This window comes from Hydra viridissima, unplaced genomic scaffold (assembly GCF_058129835.1).
Source record: "Hydra viridissima isolate aposymbiotic clone 2 unplaced genomic scaffold, HvirCarnegie_v1 scaffold_5, whole genome shotgun sequence".
NCBI lineage: Eukaryota > Metazoa > Cnidaria > Hydrozoa > Anthoathecata > Hydridae > Hydra > Hydra viridissima.
In genome coordinates, this window is record NW_028324304.1 from 182,370 (window position 1) to 208,345 (window position 25,976).

Sequence of the window (25,976 nt, forward strand, 5' to 3'; positions counted from 1 at the left end):
ATTTTGGGTGATTTGATGCGGAATTACCCTGGTAGGTCAAACAAAAAAGTCTCGAGTGCAAAGGGTTAAAATAAATAGCGCACTTCCTGCAGAGGAGGGGACTGTCAATTGAGTAATCTGATATGCATCATAACCCCTCCTAATTAATGATTAGTTAATTTAAATTTTTTTTATTTCATTTAAGTTATCTGAGCTAAATGCTGCTGAATTTAGTTTAGAGCCTAAGTTTAATTGTAGAGGTTTTTCATCAAAATGTTTTTGATATTAGCTTCAATAGTTGTATTCAACCTGGTGGTAATGTTTAAATGTAACTGATGCTTTTTATTCTATTTCAATTTTTTTGTATAATGGTAACTTCTTAAAAAATTTGCAGAAAGTCAGAAAAAGTTTTTAATCTGATCATGTACCATATGCTAATCTGTTTTGTTCTTAATAAAGGCTTAAGTGCAAAATGTAAAAAAACAAACTACTATCCAAATTTGCTTCATCAGCTATCCAATCATCTCACTGTTTTGAGATTCTATTTTTATTTGTTATGATATAAAAAAAAAATTATTTACTGTTATGATATAAAAATGACCATTACTTAACAAAAGCAAATGTATTTCCATCATTCCATATTAAGTTAGGTCTTTTAAAACAATTTATAAATTTCCTAACTAAACTAAGAAATTGTTTTGACTTCATTTATAAAGCTTTTCTGGGGCTGAGCAATGTAAATTGAAAATCTAATACTTTTGATCAAGTTATAAAAGAAAGTTAGAGACTATGGATTAGATTTTTTAAACTAAACTCAAAGAAATGTAATTGTACCACTGTCTTGTATCCAATAAAAATGTAACAATAAAAGCACTCTGGCTAATTAGTCTTATATCAATTAAATGTTCTATAAGTTAGAGGTCAAATGTAATGAGAAAAAAAAAATATGACTTTGGATTGACCAGCTGCAATGATCACTGGTAAAGTTAAATATGTTATGGACTAAAAATTTTATCATTCTCACATATTTGTGTTGCATTTATAATAAGTTTAATCATCTCTTTTTTTTTAAGCTTTAAATGCACATCCTCTTTAAGTAAAGAAAGATATATAAATAGGAGACGCAAAAATGAGATAAAAAACTTTTTTTTCGAAAAAAGTAAAAATCCTTAACTGAGCACCATAAAGAAGAAAAAGTAATGAAATATTTTCTCAAATTAATATTTTTAGTAAAGAAGATATCTAAAATGTCAAATTTTAAAGTGAAAGCATCAATACTTAGTGGTTGGTGATGCCATCTGAAGTAATTATCAGTTTCCATTTCACCTAAGAAGTACAACAAACATTGTTACTTTTTTTAAAAATTGAAGTGCCCCAGTAGGCCTAATATACCAATTTATTATTATGTTTCTCATAATTTCAATAAAAACATTCAATTTGTTTTGTGAAAACACTTCAGAAACTTTCTTCCACTAACCAGTCCTCAACATTTTTATTGAGAAATGATGATGAAATTCCTAGTATGTGTAAAAAATAACATTGTGTTTGAATTTACAAAATATTCGTGAACTTTTTCTATGCTAGAGTCAGTTTCTATTTTTGATTTTTTAAGTGTTTCTGGATCTGATGGTCTTGTTAGGGTTTGTATCATCTTTCAAATCATCTAATAGCCGCCATGATTAAAGAAAGACAAGGCAATTTAGTTCTTCTGATAGTTACCAGCAAGGGTTTTTAAACTTACTATGAAAACCAAATTTGATTTAAGTTTTTACAGACAATTAATTTCTTAATGCTTTCTCTTATGTAAATATCTTAAATTGTTTCTTAAACATGAATGTTTTGATTAAATGTATTATGAAACCCAATGCGCACCATGGTAAGCTTCTATTTTATTAAATTTTACCCCAGCTGGTGGAGTACTTCCTACCAACATTGTAGGTTGCAATAATTTACTGTAATCAACACAAAGGTTAGCATTTAATTAACTGTTTAGCAGCTATGGAAGTGATTGCATCCTTTTCTTGTTGAGGATTTTCTCTTTGAGATCTTTTACCTAAAAAAAGGCCAAAAAAATTAAAAAAAAAATACTATTGCTTATTACTTGAATCTTAATGAATAAGAAATTCGAACTATGAAAATTCCATCCTCTTGAGACACTTTCAAAAAAAAAAAGTTTACTTTTCTGGTTTAGCACTAATCTTAGACTAAAATTATTTAAATAATGGAATGCTAGGACCTACTGATGCTTGTAGTGATGGCGAAAGAACTGCTTTCAACATGATTTCAGTTTTGTAATGTCTGCAGGGAAACTATTACAATTCTTTTTCCAATTTTAGTTCAATTAAAACACAGGCTCCTTTTTATGGCCAGTGTATATATCTGGTTATTTTTTATATGCTATATTTTTTAACTCAAGTTATTTATATATTTTTAAGGTTTTATTTCTAATTTGATTAGTGTCCTTCAGTGACAGCTGCATTGATGGTTGGCAAGAATTCAATGGCTCTTGTTATCTTTTTAACAAAGAATCACGAGGATATGCTATGGCTGATGCACAAATGTTTTGCCAAAAGTTTGGTGGTGATTTAGTCATTATAACAAGTGAAGCAGAAAATAGCTTTATTTTGCAGCAAATAACTTCTACCAACAGACGGATCTTTTGGATTGGTATGCATAGGTTTTCTATTTTTATATATATTTGTATGTATATTTGATGATTTCAATCATTATAGTGTTAAAAAATAAAAGCATTATTAAGTGCTTCAATCCACAAACATTTACAATAAACATTTATAAATCAAAAACAGCTGCTATACAATCATTTGTGGCTTTTTGTTCATTAGATAAAGTTTTTAAAAGACTTTAGGTTTTCTGGTTACCAGTCTTTTCTCTACTATGTCAGCATTAGTTTTAAAACATTTTGTTGTATTAACATCCTTATTAAAATGGTTTAGCACAAAAGAATATTTTTGAATATTTTTGATTTAATTTTTGTTTAGCATGTTACATTTATAATGCTTAAGAAATTTATTAATGTTATGCATGACAAATATCATGAATATTATCATGAATTAATAAACAAATGAAACTTTAAAAAAGAACTTTTTCTTGAAGTAAATTATCACCAAGATAAGCAACAAAGCAAATTGTAAAAACTTGGGAGTGAAAACAATTAATTATTAGTTTAGTGTTAGCTATTGACTTCCAGGAATTCTTATGTTTTGAAAATGGTAGAATTTTATTTTTTTTGAATATGTAATTTGAAAATTTCTATTTCTTTTTTTTTGTAATGTTATTGTCATCAATTTTCAAAGTTGTAAGGTTTGTTTCTCAAATTTATATTTATGTTTCTCAAATTCATATTTATGAGTTTTTCAATGTTACATATCATTTAGTTGTAATTATTGTTAAAACTGGGACTCATTGATAATTCAATTTGTATCACCAAAGCACTTTATTTCAGTTTTAATGTAATATTACAGATTTTAGAAAACTATGGTGCAGAATCTTTGCAATTAATCCATAAAGTATGATTTATAAAGTTTTATGTATGTTTTTAGGACAAGAAAACATGCTGTTTTAGCTTGATTTAATAGTTACACAATTCTTAATTGCTTTTATACCTTGTCTAAACATTGACAAAGAAGACTAGCATTTAACTCTAAAAAAGAAAATAATCACACTGCAAACAGGTAACCAGAAATGAATGTGCATTTGGTGCTGTAGGATGTCTTTCAAAGAAAAATCTCGGTTCTCTATCAGTGATTTGTATTTCACTTTGGCAAGCACCACACTTACCAGCAGTTGGACCTGCTGCTCTTCTGATGTTGCATAAACCCTGACAAATGTAAAATATTGGATAAAAGCAATGTTTTAAGCCAATTTTACATTTTCTGTCTTGCTGATATTTTCCCACAGGGTTTTCTAAACCTTATTTTGCTTTAAGTGACCTTTTTAACAAGATTTTTGTAATAATGCATAAGTTGTTAGCTTTTCTTTCTGAGTTTGTTATTCTCTCTATAAAAAATCTCTCACATCAGTTTCAACTATTCTAACACCATCATCATCATCATCATCATCATCATCATCATCATCATCATCATCATCATCATCATAATAATAAATTAGTTTCAGTTAAGTAAATAATTTGTCGATTTGTGATGAATTTATACATGAAGATCTGGAGTTTTCAAGTTTTAAGTTTAGTCTATAGGCACCTACTGTGGTTAGTTTTGTGTTTTAGAATTTAAAAATTATACTTTTAAACATGAAATCAAAACAAAGCTTTTTTTATTTTGTACATAAAATAATATTAATGTGGACTTTTCTCTTTTGTACATAAAAGTTTGAAATTATTGTGATGTTTTTTTCGAAGAAGTATTTTTAAAGATTTAGAGAAATAAAATTGTTTTAACTGGCTAAAATTGGCTACCAAGTTCATTCTTCAAACCTCATTCCTCCAATATTTTGTATCAAATAAATTTGGCTTCTAAAAATGAAATTAAGAAAGTATCACTTTCAGAGCACAAATTATAGTCAGTACAAAGGAATGGCAAAAAGATACCTATGCTATATGGATAACATTGTAGTAGCAGGAAGGACTCAATCTGCAACATTAAACCAAATGAATAGTATTATTTAATTAAACAAAGACAAACTAAACAACAAACAATTTGAAGCTCTTGGGAAGTGGAGATGCTACTTAACAGAACGCCATGTTACTTATGTAAAAAGTCAATAAGCTGTTATAAATATTCAATCAAAGCAGACAAGTAAAAAGTAAGGGTAAAAAAATTATGTGTTAATGTAGTTAGTTGCTTTAACTACAACATACAATACTTTCCTAATGAAGAATTTTATGAGTAAGCGAAGCACAAATTCAATATGTTTTCAAAGAGTTGAAAACAAAGTAAATTAGCAATGCCTCTTTATAATTTTTGCTATTTAGGTATTACTAGAATGAACCATTTAGTTCACAATAGAAACTTAACTTACTCTACAGGAGAAATCAAAAGTTCAGTAAATCAATGTGCCACCAGCCGCAAACAAAATCCCTCAAATTTAAAATTCTTTACAGTTATTGACCAATACTTATGATTTTCATTTGCCTTTTAAAACCCTGATCTTTTTTCTTCAGCAATAAAAATATTCTTTATATTTTTTATATTCTTTATATATTCACACTGACAGAAGTAGTTTATCTAATATCAAAGGAAATCAAGTTCATGTTGAACTAGGCTAATATATATTAAATATTAGATTGTATTAAAGCGTAAAGAAAATATATATTTGAGTATATCAATTATCAGTTAAGATTGAGAGTATAAAAAATTTTAGTTTTGACTTTTAAAACAAAATTAATATCTGTATTTCTCTAATTGCTCCTTTTTTTTCATAGACCAAGGAATTCTCTCCTTACACCACCCTACTTTTTTGAGTCTTTCTCTGTCCATCATTATTGGTTTTCTAATTGGTGCATGAAAAGCAATCCTTTTGTGAATTTAAATAAATACAGTTTTAATGGTTTTCATTGAAGGTTTTAGTAAGTTTACAATAAAGTCATTCTTCATACCTATTACATTAGCATCCTTCATACTTAATGTTGCTTGAAAAAAAAATCCATTACTGTAAATTTTTGTAATATTTACAGAGTGGAGATTTCCTTTTATTTTTGTTATGGTTACCATTGATGCTATAATAAAATATATAATAAAATTATAATAAAATTTGCTTAACTCATTGCTCAAAAGTTTTATGACAACTTCTCATTAGACTTTACCAGGATATCCAAGGGGTAGTAGGATACGTGAAATAAAAAGCTGATGTTTTTATATTTTCATGATATATGATAGAGATTTTGCTTTTATCCTATCATGAATGCACATTATTGTGAGATGAAGGCAAAAAGTTATTATTTTTAGACCTAATGCTTTGTGCTTTATCATGTTATCCCTAAAAAAATAAGACTTAATTTTTTTGAGACGATTTTTAAAATAACTTGTTTCTTACTTTTTTCTTGCTTCACCTGAAATGTTTTTAACATAATAAAAGTAATGAGTAAATCAACGGTACTTGGTGAAGCTGCTCTAAAACTCTCTGAGGTTCTTAAATTTTGGGAATCGTTGTTCACTTTTTTGTTAATTTGCTACTTTATTGGAGTCTATGCATTATTTATGCTGATGCATAATGGTCATGTAATCTGCACATAATCAGTAGAAATAAAATAATTTTAAATAATGATTGACAATGAATGAATGATTTTATCAAATTGACAGTAAAAGGTGAAACATTTAAAAGGTAATTGATGTTACAGTTATTAATAGGGAAAAATTGTTAGACATTAATTCACAACTTTTTAAAAATTGCTTACAAAAACATTTTTTTCCCATAAATATTTCATTTAAAATAGTTACAATGGTTTTCCATGTTGGAAGAATCTTAAAAGTTGAAAACAACAAAGCAACTAGTACATAAGCATTTTACATTGAAAAAAAAAAAGATCTTAAACTTTGTAAAAACTGGCTTTTGAAAAAAAAAACTTGCTAAATATGACATTCTTCAGATAAGAATAATTTACATAGTTAATATAGAAGTATCAGTTTTACCTTTTCAAAATACATGAAGCATATTGTCAAACACTGGGATGTATACTGATGGCATTTCCCATGTTATCAATTTGATTCCATTTACTTAAATAGTTTTCTATTAATTTACACTTAATGTCTAGTTCTCCTTAGAAACACAATTAGCAATTGTTTTCTTCAAACTTGACTTTCCTATGGATGTATTTTTAAAATTAAAATAAGTATAAAGTAAAATGTAATATACTAAAATATCAATTTGTTTCCATTTAATAGTTTTCTATTAACTTGCACTTATCATTTATTATCTGATATTAACTGATTCTTCACTGTAGTTTACATGGAATAATTTTTGAATTTTATGCTTAGAAAGGTGTTTCGTTTGCTGATATCAGATGCTTGAACTTTTCACTATCATGCGGCTTACAAAATGCATATTATATACTTTTAAGTTTTTTTAAAAAAATTATTCTTTAGGTTTGAATGACATAAAAGAGGAAGGCAAGTTTGAATGGATCGATGGCTCCCAGCTGAATTTTACTAATTGGGATGACAAAGAGCCAAATGATTTGCTTGAAGAAGACTGTGCTGCAATATATTTTGGTGGGAAATGGAATGATTTTAATTGCAATCGTGAAGCTTCACTTATTTGTGAAACCAAATTAGGTATAAGTTTATTATACTGATAGATTCATATTATTGCTATAACAGTTTTAACAAAATTGAAATACTTAAATTCTGTTTCTAGCAATTGCCAATTTATTCAAAAGTTAAAGTTTTTATATATGTATTCTGGGAAAATTATCATCCATCCTTTTTATGGGTTTTAAAAAAGGGATTATCAAAATAAAAGTTAATATTATTCTTATGCTGAAGCCTGTTTAGTAACCAAGTGATAAATGAATTTAATGTTTACTATAGAGAGAAGGCCAAGATTGGTAAATGCTTTGTTTAGTTATACACAGTTTTAGTATTTTTTTAAAAAAAGTTTGAAAGTGAAGTTGTGTGTTAACGTGATAGAACTGTTAAAAAAAATTGAATAAATGCTTTAAAAAGTTACAAAAAAATAACCAGTAAATACTTGTCTCAGTAACAATATTGAAATTATGAGTAATTAAAATTGTACAGTTTAAGCTTAAGTGCAAAACCAATATCCTACTTTTTTTTGAATGATTTTATTTATTTGCTTTAACAAAATTGAACTCTATAAAAGATTTTTGGTTTGTTAAACCAATCTTTTATATGATAGTTATAGATTTTCTTAGTTCCATCAATCCATGGTTATTTTTTTTAAATTAAAAAATTTGTTTTTATGAAATGTAATGTTTTTTCCGATATTATTTACATAAAATTTTGAAAGCAAATAAATTTTTTAAAATATAATTTATGTCAGATATATCATTTAGGTGTTTTCCAAAGTGCAATCAGTTTTTTAATATAAATTTATTTTTTAAAATAATTAGGATTGTTACCACAAGTTACAAACAGTCCTACTTTGCTGAATGATACTGATGGTGAGTTATTTTTTCAAAAACATAATTCAACATCAGAAGTAAAAAATGCTCTTGAATTATGTTTTTTTTTTTTTGTCACTTGTATATTTCTGTCGTTTTGTACACTTTTTTGTTTTTAAACATAATGACTTCCTTAGAATCACCAATCTGTGAACCTGGTTGGATTACATGGGGAAAATCATGCTATGATATAAATACTCGCATATATGCATCTGCAGAAAAAGCTCAGTCAGATTGTGAGGAAAACCTTAGCAATTTACTTGTTATTGACAGCAAGGAAGAGCAGATATTTTTAACAACTAAGCTTGCCAACAAAACACAGGTCAATTTCCTACTCTGTGTTCAGCGGCGTTGCAATAATTGTTTCATTAATTAGTATTTGGGTTTTTAGAACTTTTGGATTGGATTATTTAAGAACCACACAAGTTTTATTTGGTATGGAGGAAAGATTCTAAATGAAACATTAAGCAACTGGAATGTTAATGAACCTGCAGAATGTAAGAACTGCAACTGTGTATTGATGACAAAAGGCTTTTGGTCAACATATGCTTGTGATTTACCAACCTCATATATTTGCGAAAAAGTTTCAGGTCAGTTCTTTTGAAATCTGTAATCAATTCATAATTAACAGCACTAAATATGATAACATTATTTACAAGGTTTTGATTGATAAAGCTCAATACTTATTAGAAAAAAAGAATTTAATGTAGTGATAAGTTTTGACTTGATATTGGTTTCTTTTTTTTTTACATGTAATTAAGTGTTGAATTATTAATTTTTTAAAATTATAAACATAATCAATAAAAATCAAAAACAATAATAGTTGCCTGATCTATTATATCTTAAAGTGAAGTGACATAAGAAATGTGTTTCAAATAAGGTAATGTTTGGAGGTTGAAAAATCAGCTTTATTTTCTGACATTTCTACAACCACTTCTGCCAAGTTATTTTGAATTTGATCTGCTATTTTGCATTGATGGTATTTTAAAATCTTATTTTTAAGGGTTACTTTTTATTTTTTTTTTTTGTAAGAAACTAATTTACTACTATTAACATTTAAAAACTTATTTACCTTCAAATTGTCCACGCAGTCTTTTTTACAACAAATGTGCTCAGCTGAGTGATTTATTACTGATTTGATTTTTAAGGAAAAGCAGCATAGAGGCCCCTAGACAAAGAGATTAAATTCTAAAGATAGGAGGACTATTTTCTTTTCATTTACACACACTTTCAGCTTTTCTGTTTTGAATGGTTTTCAAAAATAATTCTCTATGCTTAATACCTAAGTCAACCCATCTACTTTTATTAGCTGAGTTGGCCTGGGAATTGATTGGTTGTATGCTTCTGCTATTTTTATTAAACTTCATTAACTTTCTAAAGTTTTTTTCATAAAAGATAGTACAGTTTGAATGAAAGTGTAGATTCTAATTGCATCTTTTATTGTTAGTTCCATTGTCAGCTGATGCTTTGTCTTCAATCCTAAAGTTTTTGCTGTAGGATTGCTGTCAAGAAAAAGATGTATACAACTTCTATTCTCAAAGCATTGGTTTTTCTCTTAGAAAGAATGCAATAATACTTTGCACTTGATATACAATCAGCAAGATACAACATGATATGTGTCCAGCTAAAATTAGGAATCTTATATTGGCTTCACAGTTTTAACTTTATATATAATCACTAGATGAACTTTTATGCTTCACAAATGTTTTTTTTTTTACTTTTGCAATATCTTTATCAACAAGCTAGCAAACTACTAAAAGCAATTGTCATTTTACTGCTTATGAAATAAATTCTAACTTTCCTTCATACTTGTTTTGAGCTTTGCTTAGTATCATCCTTATTTGTTCTTAACTTTTTTTCCTTCATTTCTGTACCAAATTGTGAAAATTAGAACTTTTGTTGTGGTTGTAAATTCTCATGCAGAAAGTAGTAATTTTATGTAGCAGCAGGAATTGTGGATTAAACTTCTACATTCAAAAATTTTATTTCGATTTACATCCTTTAGTTGATATTTCTTTAGAAGCAACTTAGCTATTTTCTTGTAATATATTTTTTATTTTGGTACTTAGTTTTAGTCTCAGGATTTGCATGTTGGCTATTATATTCTGTATTAGTCAAATGGTGGTTTTGATATAATGTTATACTAAATTAGGCATTACTAGATTATCACTAGAAGTATAACCTGCATTGGTTTGCTATCCTAATAATTATGTTATATTTTGGTTGTTTTAACCTAAGAAATATATTACATTTTGTATATTTTGCAAAAAAGGATTTCTATTTTATGTGCAATTATTTAGTCGACCCTAAAGTGATAACATTATTCAATGCTGAGCTTGAAATTGCTGAAGGTTCCCGAAATACATATACATTTATTGGTTTTGGTGTACCTAAGCCTGTAAGCATATTACTGTTTGGAGAGAAAGCAATTAGTTTAACCAGTTCCAGTAGTATAGGAAACAACAGTTACAAATATGTTTACCAAATTGGTCCTCTTGATGTCTCAGATTGTGGGAGAACTTTTGTTCACAAATTGGTTGGGAAGTTTTCAACTGTTACTCAAAATACAACTGCAGTAGTGCTCCGTAAGTTTATTGATTGGTCTGAACCATTAGCAGTATATTTACTGCTAATTGGTTCAGATCTTTCAGATTTTGGCTATAAAGTTCAGTAATGTTTTTTTCTTTTTTGCTGAACTCAAAGCATCTAGATATTCTTAGTTGTCTGATCTTTAGCTTATCTTTATGGCAGTATTTAATTTGATTTTTATTGAGAAAAATTTTTTCTTACAGCAAAAGTAAAAACATTGGAGGTATTTTTACTAAATGAGACTGTGATAGTGAGTTGGGAAGCAATACTTAAAGACCATTGTACTTTGGCTCATAATGTTGAATGGTTAGATGTTAATCACACTGTTGTTCATGAAGTTTGCATAAAAAATGGTAGTACTGCTAGTTTTTCATCATTGAAAAATGAGACTGATATTCTTGGTGTTAGAGTTTATCTGACAAGTTCATGTACACAACATCAACGGCTAAGTTTTGTAGAAGGACAAGAACGTGAAAATATAACAGTGATATTTGCAGAACAAAAGTCTGATGCCATAACAGGTTATCTTCTTACAGTTTTCAAGTGTTTACATTTCTTTTAAAGTATTTGCATAATCATTGTTTTTGTAATTTGATTTCTGGCCATGGATTAAAATGAAAGTTAGATTATAAATAATCTTTAAATGTAGCCATTACTGTAATCAACTGCAAATTGGTTTATCGAATAAACCCCCGCACAAAGTCCCCTGTTATGTTTTCCATAATCTATCCTTGCACAGTTGTTCAGGTATATGGGATATGGTGAACAAAACCTAATTATTACCCAATTGCTCCCCAAACCCATTTAGATATATAAATAATCATTGTATATGGAATATTATTTATTTTTATCAAGAATATTTTAATTTTTAATAACAATTAATATTTAATTTAATTACAATTAATAGGCTTAGTAAAATTTTTTTTTTAAATCAACCTTTTTTTCAAAAATCAAACAACAAATTGTGTTTAGCTACAAAGAATAAGAAGAAGGTGGAGCTGATTCCCTCAGCAAAGCCAGAACTTCACTGGGGATTTTTTTAAAACTCTTACCATTTTTTTTATGACCTTTTCTTAAATGATTTTATGACAGGATCAGTAGATACAAGTAGTCTGTTAACCAGGTTGCAATTTGTGTCTATTCTAGGAGTCTTTCTACTGAAATCTTCCTTAAGCTTTTTTAAATCCTTGATGCGGGCCTCTTGGGCCTCCTCTGACATCAGTCCAATTGGCAAGTACTGTCTAGCAATGATGGCATGGCCATGAACTAAAATTTTGTGTACTGATTGTGACATGTAATACCAGGAATACTTGAATATGTAAAGTTTAAGAGCAGTAATAGTCTTTAAATTTGACTGTATCAATTTCAAGTCCAGATGATAAAGTGACTAGAATGATGCAAAAATAAAATAAAAAAGTTTCATCTACTTTCAAAATTTTGGCAGTTGATTGATAGTAGGGCGGTGTTTCCATCATTACTGGTACCTACAAATTGCATATATGTGATAGTTAACCTGATGATTTATATACAAGTATTTATGTAATTTCACTTACCAGATCCTCCACTTTTTGGGAAATCCACAACCAGTTCCATTTGGTTTATAAATTCTGTCTGGATACGTTTCTTCACTTGCTTAACATTTTCCTTATCTTCAATAGCTCTAGACTGTCACTTTTGAGTTTCCAGCTTATATCCAATATGTAATACCATCTCAAAAAACCCAATCCAGGAATGCAGGCTAGAAAGACCATATTTCAGTTCTAAATTACTAGCATTGTCCGATTTCAACACCAATTCTAAGTTATTCATGTTTTTTGGAGACCCACCACACACAGAGCAACATTGAGTTGAATTAGTCACATCAGACAGAATAGTTTGAATTTTGCCATCAATCATGGTCAGTTCAATAATACTTTTGACAACCATTTCTTTTCCACCAAAATTAACATTAAAAATGCCACATTTTTCTATTTCAGATTCTAAATATTTTGCTTCTTCTAGGACAACAGCTTTGCTTTCTTTTTGAAAAGAAAATCTTATTGGACAACAATATCCAGTAGATGATGGCTTGCACCTCACAGAGTCTTTTTACTGTATGTTTTAATAATTCTTGTAGTGGTGCTTGTGCTGAATAATCATCAACAAAGATGTTCTCTGGATAGCACTTAGCTTTCGACAATCTTATGTTGTTGTATGAAGGATATATATGGCAGTCACGTTCTTCAACTCCATTTCGGATAAGTTGGTAGGTTGATTTTGACATGCCATCATCTATAATTAATGCCAGACCTTCATTAGGTGTATACTTTTTAAATTGACTAGAAGGTTCTTATATCTCAGCAACTTGCTTGGCAGCCTCATAATTGAACTCATTTCTTGATTTAAGCTTTGCTGAGTGGAGCAACTCATCAGTAGTAAAATTATTTATGACATCATTGAGTCTTCTTCTTTTGGTTTTGTCAGATGCATCTTCAAAGAAGCAACTTGGTCTTCCACCAATCTTATGTGATTGACTAGAATTCTCAGACTTAGACATATTATTACTGTATGTAGATTTTAAGTCTTGAGCCAACCAATTTTTATTTTTACTCTCAAACTTTATATTTCCCCGGTTTCCATCATTCCATTTCTTTTGATACACTTTTATAAACGCAGCACATCCAGTAGAACCCAAATTCATAGAGACTAGAATAGCTTCTACAGACAAAGAAAATGATTTATCACTAGGCTTTAGTTGGTAATGCTGTATATGTTTATGGACATCACTTATCTTCATATCAACTACAAAAAAATAATTTTAACATTATTAGTGCAACCACTATAAACTAATATAACATGAATATGGCCATTATTTTTATTTCAGCTACATTTAATTAGGCCAGTATAATAAGCACAGCACCTATTATTGACTAAAGCCAAAAAAATAGGTTTGTCGCAAATAGCATTTTATGACAAAAAAATTTTTTAAATGTTTACCAAACCTAAAGGGGCAGCTAAGGGCAGAATTAAACAGCACCAACAGGCTGTACATATATTGTATTAACTTATTTTATCATTAATAAGCTGTTCCAGCAGGTTCTAAACTACATGCGTCATTTTTAATATAATATTTTAATATTACAAATAAGAATTTATATTTCAAAATGAAACTGTGACCTTTATATTTCAAAATGAAACTGTGAGTTTAAATCAAGACCTTGGAATTTGTTGTGGCATTTTTATATTACTTTCTATAAAATTAAATTTTAATAATGTGTCAATTAATTTCGCATATGTTAAATAATTTAAAAGTTATTCGTTGTTATAGTTATAGATGATATATTTATTATAAAAATTAATAAATAAATTTCTAAATATATTTAATTGTAAATGATAATTGTACATTTATGATGTACTATCAAACTACCAATAATGTTTTAAACCATACATTATGCTCTTATATACATAATATACTAAGTAGTTGGAAGTATTTTGAATTTTTTTCTTGAGGTTTTGTCTACCACCTGGCCCACTGTGCTTGGTAAGAAGTTCAAAGTCCAGTAAATCCTGGTTAAGTGCTTGCCTTTCTCTTTTGGTTAAACCTTGAGTTTGTCAAGTTGAGCATCAAAGACTTTAGGACAATTAGACAATCTCATTAGTTCTTTTTGAGTATCGCTGCTTTAGATTCTCATAAACATTTATGCTCTAACAGGATTGACCAAAGCAATCTTTTTTTTTTCCTTAAAATATATATTAGTATAAAAAGAAATTGTTGCTGGTACTTTTTCAAACCATGTCTTTTTTGCACCTTCCTAATTTATAAGCATTTTATATACAGTAGCGTGCTAAAGTTTATAAACGGCTAAATTTTTCAAGTATTTTTTTCATAAATTTTGGACTTTTCACTGAAAATGAATGAAGTTTTCAACAATTGTTCCTATATTATAGTATAATTTACTCAAAAAAATGAAAACTTGTAACAGAAGAAAGATATTTAAATTTTATTGAAAACATAATCGTGCAAAAGCTTATAAACAAGTAAAAAAATTCATAAGAGGGATATTATTTCAAATTCCTTCTTATTTTTTTGTCACAGCACATCAGTATTTTGTTGGATAGCCTCTAGAGTTTAATATTGTTCGACAACAACAAAGTATAGAGTCAACTAAGTTGATAAGAACATCTATGGGGTTATTTACCCAACAATCCAAAAGCATCTAGAATAAATCATTTTTATTGGTCGGTCTTCAATGTTCTCATTTGAGTATTTGTTACTACTACCAAGATCACCCAGGTTTCACACCAAGGGCTACATCATGACCCCCATGCCCTTCTACTTGTCAAAGCTTCACCATTTGCCTTGATGGCCAAGTATTGGCACGACGCTTGAGCGCCATCCATTTTCAGGACTAGTTGATTCAGCAGGTGTGTTGTTACACACTCCTTAGCAGTTTCTGACTTCCATGGCCACCATCCTGCTCTCTGGATCAACCAACACCTTTTGTGGGGTCTGATGAGCGTTGATTTAGGCGCCTTGATTATATCTAAATATACATTCTGCTCCATTATGTCTTTGATGTGATGAATTAGACTAATAGAATCATGACTGAAAGATCTCCAAACTATTATATTGCCACCGCCATGTTTAACTGTTGGCAATTGATACTTAGAAGCAAATCTTTCACCTTTTGGACATCTGATCTACTTGATACCATCACTATGTAAACTTTGATTTGTTTTTGAATAAGATTTTTGACCATCTTTTGAAGTCCAACACAAATGATCTTTTGCAAATTTTTTTTGGGCTAAGCAATTATTTAACATTATTAATGGTTTCTTGGTGGGACAATGACCGAACAAATTATGCTGACACAGGCAACGTTTTATAGTATCTACGCTGCACTTAACAACATAGTTCTATCTTAAAAATTGACACAACTTTTGTGAAGAAAATGTGGTGTCAATTTTTATCTTATTTTTATTTTTCTTACCAAAGTCTTGATGTTCTGTAGTTATCTTTGGCCTGCCTGGACAATGCTTGTTTTCAAGTGTCTTTTGGTGTCTATATTTCTTAATTAGTACGCTAATTGTTGATCATAAAGCTCAGAAATTTGCTTATTGAATTTCTTAATTAGTACGCTATATTTCTTAATTAGTACGCTAATTGTTGATCATAAAGCTCAGAAATTTGCTTATTGAATCTTCTTCTCTACAGCATGTATTATTAAATTTTTCTTTTCTTGTGACAATTCCCATTAATTTTTATACTCAATTTAAGTTAAATATTAACTCCAGTAAATTAATTTTAATATAAATCCATTTTTCTTAATGAAATTTTGATTTTCTTAATGGGTCATGGAGCAGTTTATAAACATTTGCACGATTATGTTTTCAATGAAATTTGAACTTCTTTCTTCTGTTTTAAGTTATAGTTTTTTTGACTAAATTATTCTGTGTAATCATTTTAGAGGAACAAATGTTAAAAACTTCATTCATTTTTAGTGAAAAGTGAAAATTTAATGACAAAAATAATTTAAAAATTTAGCTGTTTATAAACTTTTGCACACTACTGTACATATATATATATGTTCATGTGATATGTATAAACATCTATGTACATGCATAAACTATGTATATCTATGTTTATTTTTGATTGAGTTTTTTTGTACCAAAAACTAAAAAAATTTCAATTAATGTTGATTTTTAGAAATAATGGTGGACCTAAAGCCAACATCATTACCATTTGGCAATACCAAGCATATGAAAATGGTAACAATAAGTTTTTTAGCTGATTGTTTAAAGATTAGGTTTTGTAGATAAAAGGCTTTCAAAAAGCTTTAGTAAAATATGTTTTGCCAAAAAAGATATTTGGACTTAAATTGAAAAATTTTTTAAAAAATGTCTTGAAACAGCAGCAGATATTGAACTATTTAGAGGAACAACATGTTAGCATCAGCCAAAAACAGTCGGCATTAAAATTTTCCATTAAAAAAGTTTTATTTAAGAAATTTTGAAGATTCTCAAATAAATGCCAATTAAAGCTCTAAAATTTCATCAAAAAGTTAAAGATACTGAAGCTTTCTTCGTTTTTGATGATGAAAAATACTTCAGCTATTCAGATGTTAATGGAGATGTTGAATTTTTGTTCTTCTGAAAAAGAAAGTTCTCCTCAAAATAAAAGTGATAACTCAAGATATAGAGCAAAACTTTGTTTGCATAAATTATGTTTGTTTAAACATAAATTATGTTTGTTTAAACTGTGTTGACATGCTTCATAGAATATTAACAAAAATTGAAGATAATGAACTTTTAAATAGAAATGCAGTTTTGTACATCATTTACAGTTGTGAAAAATATATAAATTAATAGAATCTACTCGAAAAATTGATTTATCAAATATTATTGATGCAATACTTAAGTCAGCAGTCATAATTTGTCCACTCTAAATCGTTCCAGAAGAAATCGTTCCGGAAGAAATCGTTCCAGAAGAAATGCCAATAATTTTATATTTTTTTTCTTCCACTTTTTAAAGGATAATGAATTCAGTATTTTTATTTTCATGGCATATTGTCAAAAAACTAGGCAGTATTTGTCATAGCTGACCTAAATCTTTTACAGCATTTTTAAATCACATGTTTCATTGATCTACAGAACAAATCTTTTGATCGAGGTGAACAATGTTTTGAAAATTGTTCAGTCTTCTCTAAATGAATCTTAGTAAGTAATGTTCTTCTTGCAAGAAAATTGCAGTCAGAATATTAAAATATGGTGTCATTAAATTGGAAATCTGAAAAATGAAAGTCTGAAAATATTTGAATTGAACTTTATACTTATGAGTTTAATTACAAGCAAACACTACTCCTTTTTTTTTTTATTTCACATTCTTTTTATCTTTTCAGAGTCAAGTATTATGTGGTTTGAGTAATTTTTTCTTCTTTTGTTGAGGAGAAAATGGTTTTAAAAATATCCTATCTGTATTCTTCATGAGGAGCAGTGTCAAAAGTTAAACAATAAATGTTAAGCTCTGCAAAATAAGTAATAAAACATGTAAAAGTAATAAACAAGAGTTTTGTAGTAAAATTTTAATGTTTTATTTTACTTTTCCAAGAAACTCTTTTTATTTTAAATTTATCACTAGTTTTTATCACTGATTAATAATTCTCTTTTAATTTTTAAGTGCTAATTCTGTTGTTACCTCCACAACTTCTTATAGCTTCTAGTTCTGTAAAATTAAACATTTTTATTTTTATTTGTTTACTGCATTATAAAAAAAAGTGACTTTCAAAAAACATCTGAATAAATACTGTGAAATGACATTTTACTTAATTTCTGTAAATGTGGTTGCTGTGATTTAAAATATTTTGATTCAAAGGTGTAAGATTATGAGCATGGTTGTGAGCAAAATGCCACATGGGTTGAGAGCCTTTAAAGTTATAAGAAAAGTATCAAAGTATTATTCTATTTTTAAATGTTTTTGAAAAAAGAATATATATTTTTTAAGTGCCATGAGATTCAAAAGAGGAGTTAAAGGATTGGGTAATTTTTAATTATTCTTCTATTTTATAATTTACATTAGATTGGTTTATAACATTTAATGATCCAAAAATGCCATTAAAGTCATTGCTTAAAGGATGTTTAATGTCAACATTAAATGCAGCAATAATAATTTTTTTTTTTTCTTTTTTGTTTCATGAATTTGTTTTGTTTTTTTATCATTTATATTTTTAACCAAAATCTAAACAAAGATGAAATATATTTAAAAAATAAAAAAAAAGATGAAATATATTTAAAAAATAAAAAAAAAGCCCACCATACAAACATTATTGTAAAAAAATTTGTTTTTTGAATCAAAATTGTATTCGAACAAAATAGTTGTTCATTTAAATAACACCTCAAGGTGTTGTGTTTTCTCATTCAATCATAAAATGCTATATTTATTTAAACTCTTCATAGTCAAACATTATAAGAGCCTTCAGTATTTTTTTGCTGCCTTTTTTTTAAAAAAGATTGTTAAGTATCCTTTTTTTTTTTTTTTTTTTTTTTTTTTTCAGATTTCTAATTTAATGTATGAGTTGGATAAAGCGCTCAGACAGAAGAGTAGTTTTAAGCCAAAATCAAGAGTTGCTATAGCAACTGTGAGGTGAAAAAAAGTTTTGCTTTTGATTGTTTTTTTATAGCTTATTTTGGACAAAAGTTTCACTCAGTTTTTACTATCATTTCAGTTCTTTTAAAGATATCAAACTTCGAATTTTATATGAAAACATTACTCTAATGATGGGGAGCAATATATGCAGATCCTTGGAAGAGATCTTAAATACTAAAGTTCCAGGTGATATTTATAGTAGGCCTTTAAATATAGGTAAGTTGCTTAAAAGAAACCCTGAAAATTCATCAAAGTGTAGAATAAACTCCAAAATGAGGTACTTTTATACCAAGTTTAAGTGGAGTTTTGTCAAGCGGTCTTAAAAAAACTAATTTTATGATTTAAATTTTTAGATTAAGACTGCATATTTTGAAAATTATCGTGCTGTTTAAATGAGTTACTTTTGGTTTTTATTTTTGTATTTTTTAAAAATATTGTTGCATCAAACTTATAAATACTCATTTAAAACCTGGGTTTTGATGTTAATTTTTAACAATGACATAACAGTCTTTGGCAAAATAAATGCAAGTGTTTATTATAACTTATTTTGTTTTTGTAAAATTGAATTTAAATCTTCTGCGTTCCTTTCAAACCATCTACTTTAGCTATTAATAAAAGCAGTTTTTTTTTTCTTTTTATAAAATTATGATCCAATTGTTTAATTTACATATAGAAGTGGGAGCTTTGTGGGAATTGGATCTTCTAAAATGTCAATCTTCAATTACTCAGAAGTTGATAGCTTTAAATGAAGTAAGTGTTTTTATTTTTAATGTTTATATTTTAAGAGGTTACAATAAATATTTACATGCATAAACTTATTGTAAGTATCAAGGTTTGTAAAAAGCCTGTGAAACCTTAAAATGACTTGTATCAAGTCAGGAGGAAACTTAGTCATTGATCTTTTTCTAAATATTATACATAAATTAAATGTTGCATGAGCATGGCCAGAGGAATATACATTACTATGTGTTACAAGACATAGAAAAGTCAGGCAATTTTGTATGTATCCTTTATGTTCATGAAAGTAAGAACTTTTTATATAAATATAATTACATTCATACAGGTACTCACTGATACATGTGTGTGTAGAAATATCTATCAGAATTAATGCCTCGCTAATAAATTTATCTATTTTAGGAGGTTAGAAATCTCCAGTTTCAGTTCATGTTTTTTATCAAACTTTTTGTAATTCATGGTTGCTCATGGTTTTGAATAAATAACAATCTTAGGACAAACATGTCTTTATGTTCTTCAAGATGTCTGGCAAACATAGAGGATGAAATAAAACTTCCCATTCTAGCTCCTACAAATTCTGTTTGGTCTTCTTAGTCATGTGTGATCTTTTATTATTGTAGAGCAGGTGGGTTTTTCTTAGATTTCTCAGCACTGTGCAAGATTTTAGCATAGATCTTTTAAATCTTGACAGTAATTATTTGCCTGCTTCTCATCATCTCATGATGAACCACTGCAAAACTGTACACAAAAGTTGCTCCTATGAATGATGCAGCAGTGTTGACCTGAGCATAAGTCATCTCACAGACATCAATATCCAGTTGCAGATCTCACAAATAAGTTACAAGAGATGCTTAAGCAGGTCTTGGTGTACTTTCTTTATAGGCTTCAATTTCTTTTCAACTTCTGTTCTTCCTTAAACTGAAGCATTGTGAAAAATCCTAGAAATGTAATTGCAATTGATGCTCTCGAATAAAATTAAGTAGAAACATATCTTTTGTTTTCAAAAATGTTTAATTGAAAGTTTGTCAATAATCCAATTTCAAAAGAATTTGGAAAGAGGATTTTATAAGTCATAATTCTTTCAAAGTCTTGGATTTAAATAAGAAAAGTTTATTTTCATTGAAACACTTCTTAAAAATTCTGAAAAAATAATAAGGTGTTAGTCCTATAAATAAAAGTAGATAATGTCAGATGATTGATGTGTATATGTATGTGTTTTTCTTTAGTCATCTCAAACCATTCCTGAGACTGCAAAAATCGTTGAGGAAAAGATTGCGATTGCAGCTGAGCTTTTGACAAGTAGTTCACTGCTTAGTACATATTATGATGTTTCTCTCACAGCAGATATAATTTTTAAAATTTTGTCAGCTGAAGAAAGCTTTTCTGCCTCAAAAAAAGTAAGATTTTTATCCATTTTTTTTAGTTGAAATATTATGCAAAGTTTGAAATACCTAGTGTTATTTCAAGATAAATTTTTTTAATGAGAACTATTTAGACATTCACATTATTTACAGAAATGCATCTAATTTTTAGGAATATGAAGAGATATTTTTAATTTATGTGAATGTCAAATATTGAACTTATATTGTTGGAAAATAAGTTTTTTTCCAAAATTTCTTGCACAAAAATCAACTGAAATCAATCTATGCTCATAGAAATGATATTAGAAATTGATCAATCGAAATCATTTTGGCCGGCTAAAAAATCACTTTTTCTTTGTGTAAAAAGTATTTATGATGATGGCTGCTCATAAAATATTTTGAAAATATGTCACAAACGTAACTATGAAAATCTTATTTTTATCACTATTGAATTCATGAGCAGAATTCTTAAAAAGAAGTTCAAATTTAATAAAATTATTTATTATATATATGAAGTAGTGAAATGAGCATATAGTAAATGTGGTAATAAGTGAGCTGCCTTTTTTTTGTCATTTTTTTTCTGATGAAATTTACTTATGAATTGCATTAAGTTTTTTTTTACCCACTGCAGATTTTTTGTTAAATTACAAACTTTTTTTTTTTTACTTTTGTGACTTTAGATGCTTGAAAATGTCATAAGTTTAGCAAGTATAGTTTTGGGTGTCAATCAATCGTTAGTTGTAAAAGCCCAGAGTTCTCATAATTCATCAAATAAAGTTTTGACTGCTGTTGGTGCTGTAGCTGCAGGCTTCACTGATTTGGTTAAAAAGGACAACGAGTTCTCTGTCTTGAAGGAGAATGTTGGAATGATCATGAAGGTAGCAAATCAAACAGGGGTTACTGTTATTGCATTTAATAAGTCAAATACAGAAATGAATATATCAATAGCCTATGGAGAAGTAACATTTATAGGTAAGTCAGTCCATCGCACCAAACTTGCAATTTTACTGATTCATCATTAGTAATTTTAAGAAACTTTAAAAAATTTTAAAAAATATACTGAAAGAATTTGATAAATGAAAAAAGAACCGAATGCTGGCTGAGTCAATAAAAGATGATGCACTGATTTTTATTAAATTTTTTTAAACAGCATTCAATAATGGCGGTGAACTTATGATCTTAATATTAAATGAAAGATTACAGAAAAAGTTTTTTTTGAATTTAAACTTGATGACAACTAAGTAGTTTTGGGATTAATTTAAAAATGCAGAAATATTTACCCTTCTTGTGCATGTATTATTTTTTGTAGATGAAGATATTCTTGCTTCAATTTATATACCAAAGACAGCACTTCACCATTTGGCCATTGTTTCTGCAGTGGTGTATCGATCGCCTTATTTCTTTCTAAATAAAAATGAATCAATAAATATTTGGAATTCTGGATCAAACAGAAAAAGTGTCATAACAAGTGCTGTAGTTTCTGTCGATGTTGTGAGTCAAACCATAAATAACCTAACTGAGCCTATTTCAATTGTATTTAAAAAACCACCCTTTCAAGGTTTTAGAGGGTCTTTTAACTGCTTCTTCTGGAATTCAACCATAGGTACATTTCCTTTGTATTTTTTTATTTTATAGCATTAGATCTGTTTCTTTTCTGCAATAGAATAAAAATAAAGATATTAGAATCATTAAAAATATTTACAACTGATTAGATGCTTGGTCAAATAATGGGTGCTATAAGGTAAAAGAATTATCTGAAAATATTTCCTGTCGTTGTAACCACCTAACAAATTTTGCACTTATACTGGATACCTCCCAAATCGGCAATAATCCTTTAGAATTGCAAATTGTGAGTTGGATCGGATGCTGTATTTCTTTAGTGGCGCTATTTTTCACATTGGTGATACTCTTGATGCGAAGGTGGCTTTACTTTTGTACATTTTCAATACTTATTTACACTTTATTCAATACCAATATTGATAATTTGCAATTTTAATATATATTTATGTATGCTTGTTTTGCATTGTTATTGTATCCTTGTTTTGTTTTGTATGTACTTAAACATTTTTCGTTTTGTTTTTTCAAAGAAAACTCATTCAGGAGCGTACAAAAAAAATTCATGTCTTCTTGTGCCTCTCATTAATGGCTTTGCTAATATTATTCCTTACTGCAGCCGAACGACGTAGAATTTCAGAGACTAAATGTAAATATGTTGCAGCAGGTCTGCAATACTTTGTTTTGACTACATTTTGCTGGATGGCTGTTGAAGGCGTAAATCTTTATATGAAAGTGACTGTATTAAGAAAATTAGGGTCCAGATCTTTTTTGTTGAAATCTTCATTATTTGCATGGGGTAAGAGTTGCTAAATCTTTTTTTTTTTTTTTAAATGTGTTATGTTCTAATTTACGCAAAATAATTCACTGAATAACTCACTTGAACAAAGCAGAGTTCTGCTCTTTTTTGGTAAAAACAACAAAGCAGAGTTAATGATCGAAATATAGGATTGAGTTATATCGATTGCTAAATGAGTGGGATAAAAATTTCAATATACCTCAATTCTCAGTCGTATACATGCATATACACTTAAATTTGAAATCAGAAATATACCAGCTCTCTTATGTACTTCACAGTTTTCTTTTTTGAAGGTGCACCACTCTTAATTGTTGGATACATTGGAGCTTTGCATAAAGGCTCTCTTGGAAATGAAAAGTTGTAAGTAAACTCGCTCAATTTAAGAAAATGCTTCATTTATTCTTTTATCATGTTATTAGTCCTTTTATCATGTTATTAGTACTGGAAAATAAGATAAATGATCATTGTTTGGTTTCGAGTAATCTTTGTTGAAAATGTTCTTTTTGAATCTAGCTTTGAATTTTTAAAATCAAATTGACTAGAAGAAAAAGGTTCAAGTAGAGTGTGATTTACAGTCTTGCACTTTTTTTCCAGTACCATAGTACAAAAAAATATTCGGCCAACCGTCACTTATTGAGCATTTTTACTAATAAATATTTTATATAATGGATAGATTTAAAAAGAAAAAAAAAGATTAATTTTAGTTTATACTCCCTAAATTTAAGTGAAAAAGAAGTGCTAAAAAACCATTTTCTACAATTTTTCAGCAGAGGGTTTTCAAGGTTTAAAACCCTCTTATTCTAATTGTCTTGTTTGGAATAAATGGAATCGCTCTTAAGACATTAAATTCAGCAGTTTTTTGTTTTAGCTGCACTGTCAATGGTTATCCGTTTTACTTTGGTTTGCTGCTACCGGTAGCCTGTATCATGCTAATAAACTTATTTGTTCTTTCCTTGGTGATGATAATAATATTAAGACCCAATTCTGACCTACTTGTAAATGCTAAAAAAGAAGGAATGCTATCTAATATCCAAAAGTCTGTCTGCAACGCTTTTATATTTTCCTGCTTATTGGGAACTTCGTGGTTATTCGCTGTACTTGCTGTAGGTACGCAATCCATAACTTGAATGTTGATTTTGAATTTTAGTTTTCTGTTTAAAACTTCAAGTTTTTAAGCCTTGGAACGAATAAAGACAACTTGCATTAAGATAATGGGTCTGCAAATCAGTTGCTCTGTTCTTTAGCGTGTAAATATAAGACTAGTAACTGTAAAGTTTGACTTTTTAGGAAAAGCGACAATAGTGTTTCAATGGTTTTTCTGCGTGTTTAACAGCTTGCAGGGATTGTTTTTGTTTGTATGTCTAATTGTTCTCAATCCGTTAGCTCGGAGTGAGTTGTACTCATGCATACCTGAGTTCTTAAAACCAAACTCATATCAATCGGTTGCATTGAAAAAGAAAGAAAATGATGTCATTAATGGTAAGTGATTTTGTTAAACTTTAAACAAAGACTAGTAATTAATTTAGTCATGCGTGGCTTCTTTTTTTCTTTCTTTCTTTCTTTCTCTCTTTCTTTCTTTTCAGTTTTAATTTTAATTTTGTTGTAATAAATCTAAGTAAATCTAATGTTATACAACCAATAAATAATATTTTAAATTGACATATTTTATAGAAACAACATCATTTACACATTAACTATCAGGAACATGACGTAAGTATCAGGAACACCATGACGTAAGAATTTTTGTGAGCTTGACTGAAAATGAAAATAAAACAACAAAGATTGAGGTTTAGTGGCCAATGTTTAGAAGCCCGTGTTGTGCCGTAATACCGAAGAGTTTTTCTACGAAGCTGGAATTTTCAATATTGGAATTTATCGGAGTATAATTTTAAATAAAAAACGGTTAATAAATACGAAACACGAACGTAGATATTAATATAAGTTACTAATGCCTAAGGTTTATGCTTAATTTTATTATTAAAGTACTGACAGAGCGAATACCACTTCAGGAATATTCTAGGATCTCTAAGTTGCTTGGTCCCTAAGCACGTGCTTAGACTAATCCAACCCTGCCACTATTTTATACTTAACTTCCAGTTTAATAAAAAAAGATCAACAGAGAATAATGCTTGTGCAAAAAATCAAAAAAGATTTCTGTTAATTTATTAATTGGAGTTTATATTTTTAACTATTAACATTTAAAAAATTAAAATTACATTATAAATAGCTTGAAGACCTAATATATAGTAGAACAAACATGGATCATGAATACCAGAATAAACTTGCCACATTAAGCAACAAATATTTTAACTTTAAAAATGCTTTAACAAAGCTCATCAAAAAATACTTAAATTTAGAAAGAAAGTTGAAACTAAAATAGTGATATAAATCCCACATTAAATTAAATGGAGCTCTGAAGGTAGTAAGACGCAGTCTCATACTGCAACCACGCACAATGGTCAAAACTGAAAATAGCTACGGTAGATAGGGAAATTGAATCAGTTAAAAGTATAGCAGTAGATTAAAATATCAATGAAGTGGAACGTTATACTTATGAAAACAGTAAATATACACACAATACGCTATTTGAAAAGACTTAAAAAATCTTCGACATGGCAGCAAATATTAAGTTTTTTTTTTCGGTACTATTCAGACAAAATCTGAGGCAAATCCTTTCCCCTTTAAAATTGCAAGGAGAGATATTAAGGGTTTAAATGATATTTGCGAATGTTACAACATCGT

At 28.4% G+C, this 25,976-nt stretch overlaps 1 protein-coding gene across 1 annotated transcript; it reads left to right on the forward strand.

The window, feature by feature from the left end:
• Window positions 1–25,152, forward strand: LOC145193831 (uncharacterized). The gene is made up of 21 exons (XM_090086771.1): window positions 1–31; window positions 2,437–2,646; window positions 7,038–7,226; window positions 8,024–8,074; window positions 8,212–8,396; window positions 8,466–8,664; window positions 10,375–10,659; window positions 10,867–11,184; window positions 16,350–16,411; window positions 18,694–18,782; window positions 18,865–18,971; window positions 19,459–19,535; window positions 20,747–20,917; window positions 21,562–21,853; window positions 22,191–22,484; window positions 22,594–22,801; window positions 22,969–23,234; window positions 23,528–23,594; window positions 24,103–24,341; window positions 24,522–24,713; window positions 24,906–25,152. The coding sequence occupies exons 1-21, from the start codon at window positions 16–18 to the stop codon at window positions 24,926–24,928; spliced, it is 3,540 nt and encodes a 1,179-aa protein (XP_089942897.1). The 5' UTR covers window positions 1–15; the 3' UTR covers window positions 24,929–25,152.
• The last annotated feature ends 824 nt before the right edge of the window (window positions 25,153–25,976 follow it).

Excerpts from the sequence above, each read along its gene's own strand:
- LOC145193831 (XM_090086771.1), top strand. Across the intron at positions 21,854-22,190 it reads TGGAGAAGTAACATTTATAG|ATGAAGATATTCTTGCTTCA; the intron begins GTAAGTCAGTCC and ends TATTTTTTGTAG. Across the intron at positions 24,714-24,905 it reads AGAAAATGATGTCATTAATG|AAACAACATCATTTACACAT; the intron begins GTAAGTGATTTT and ends CATATTTTATAG.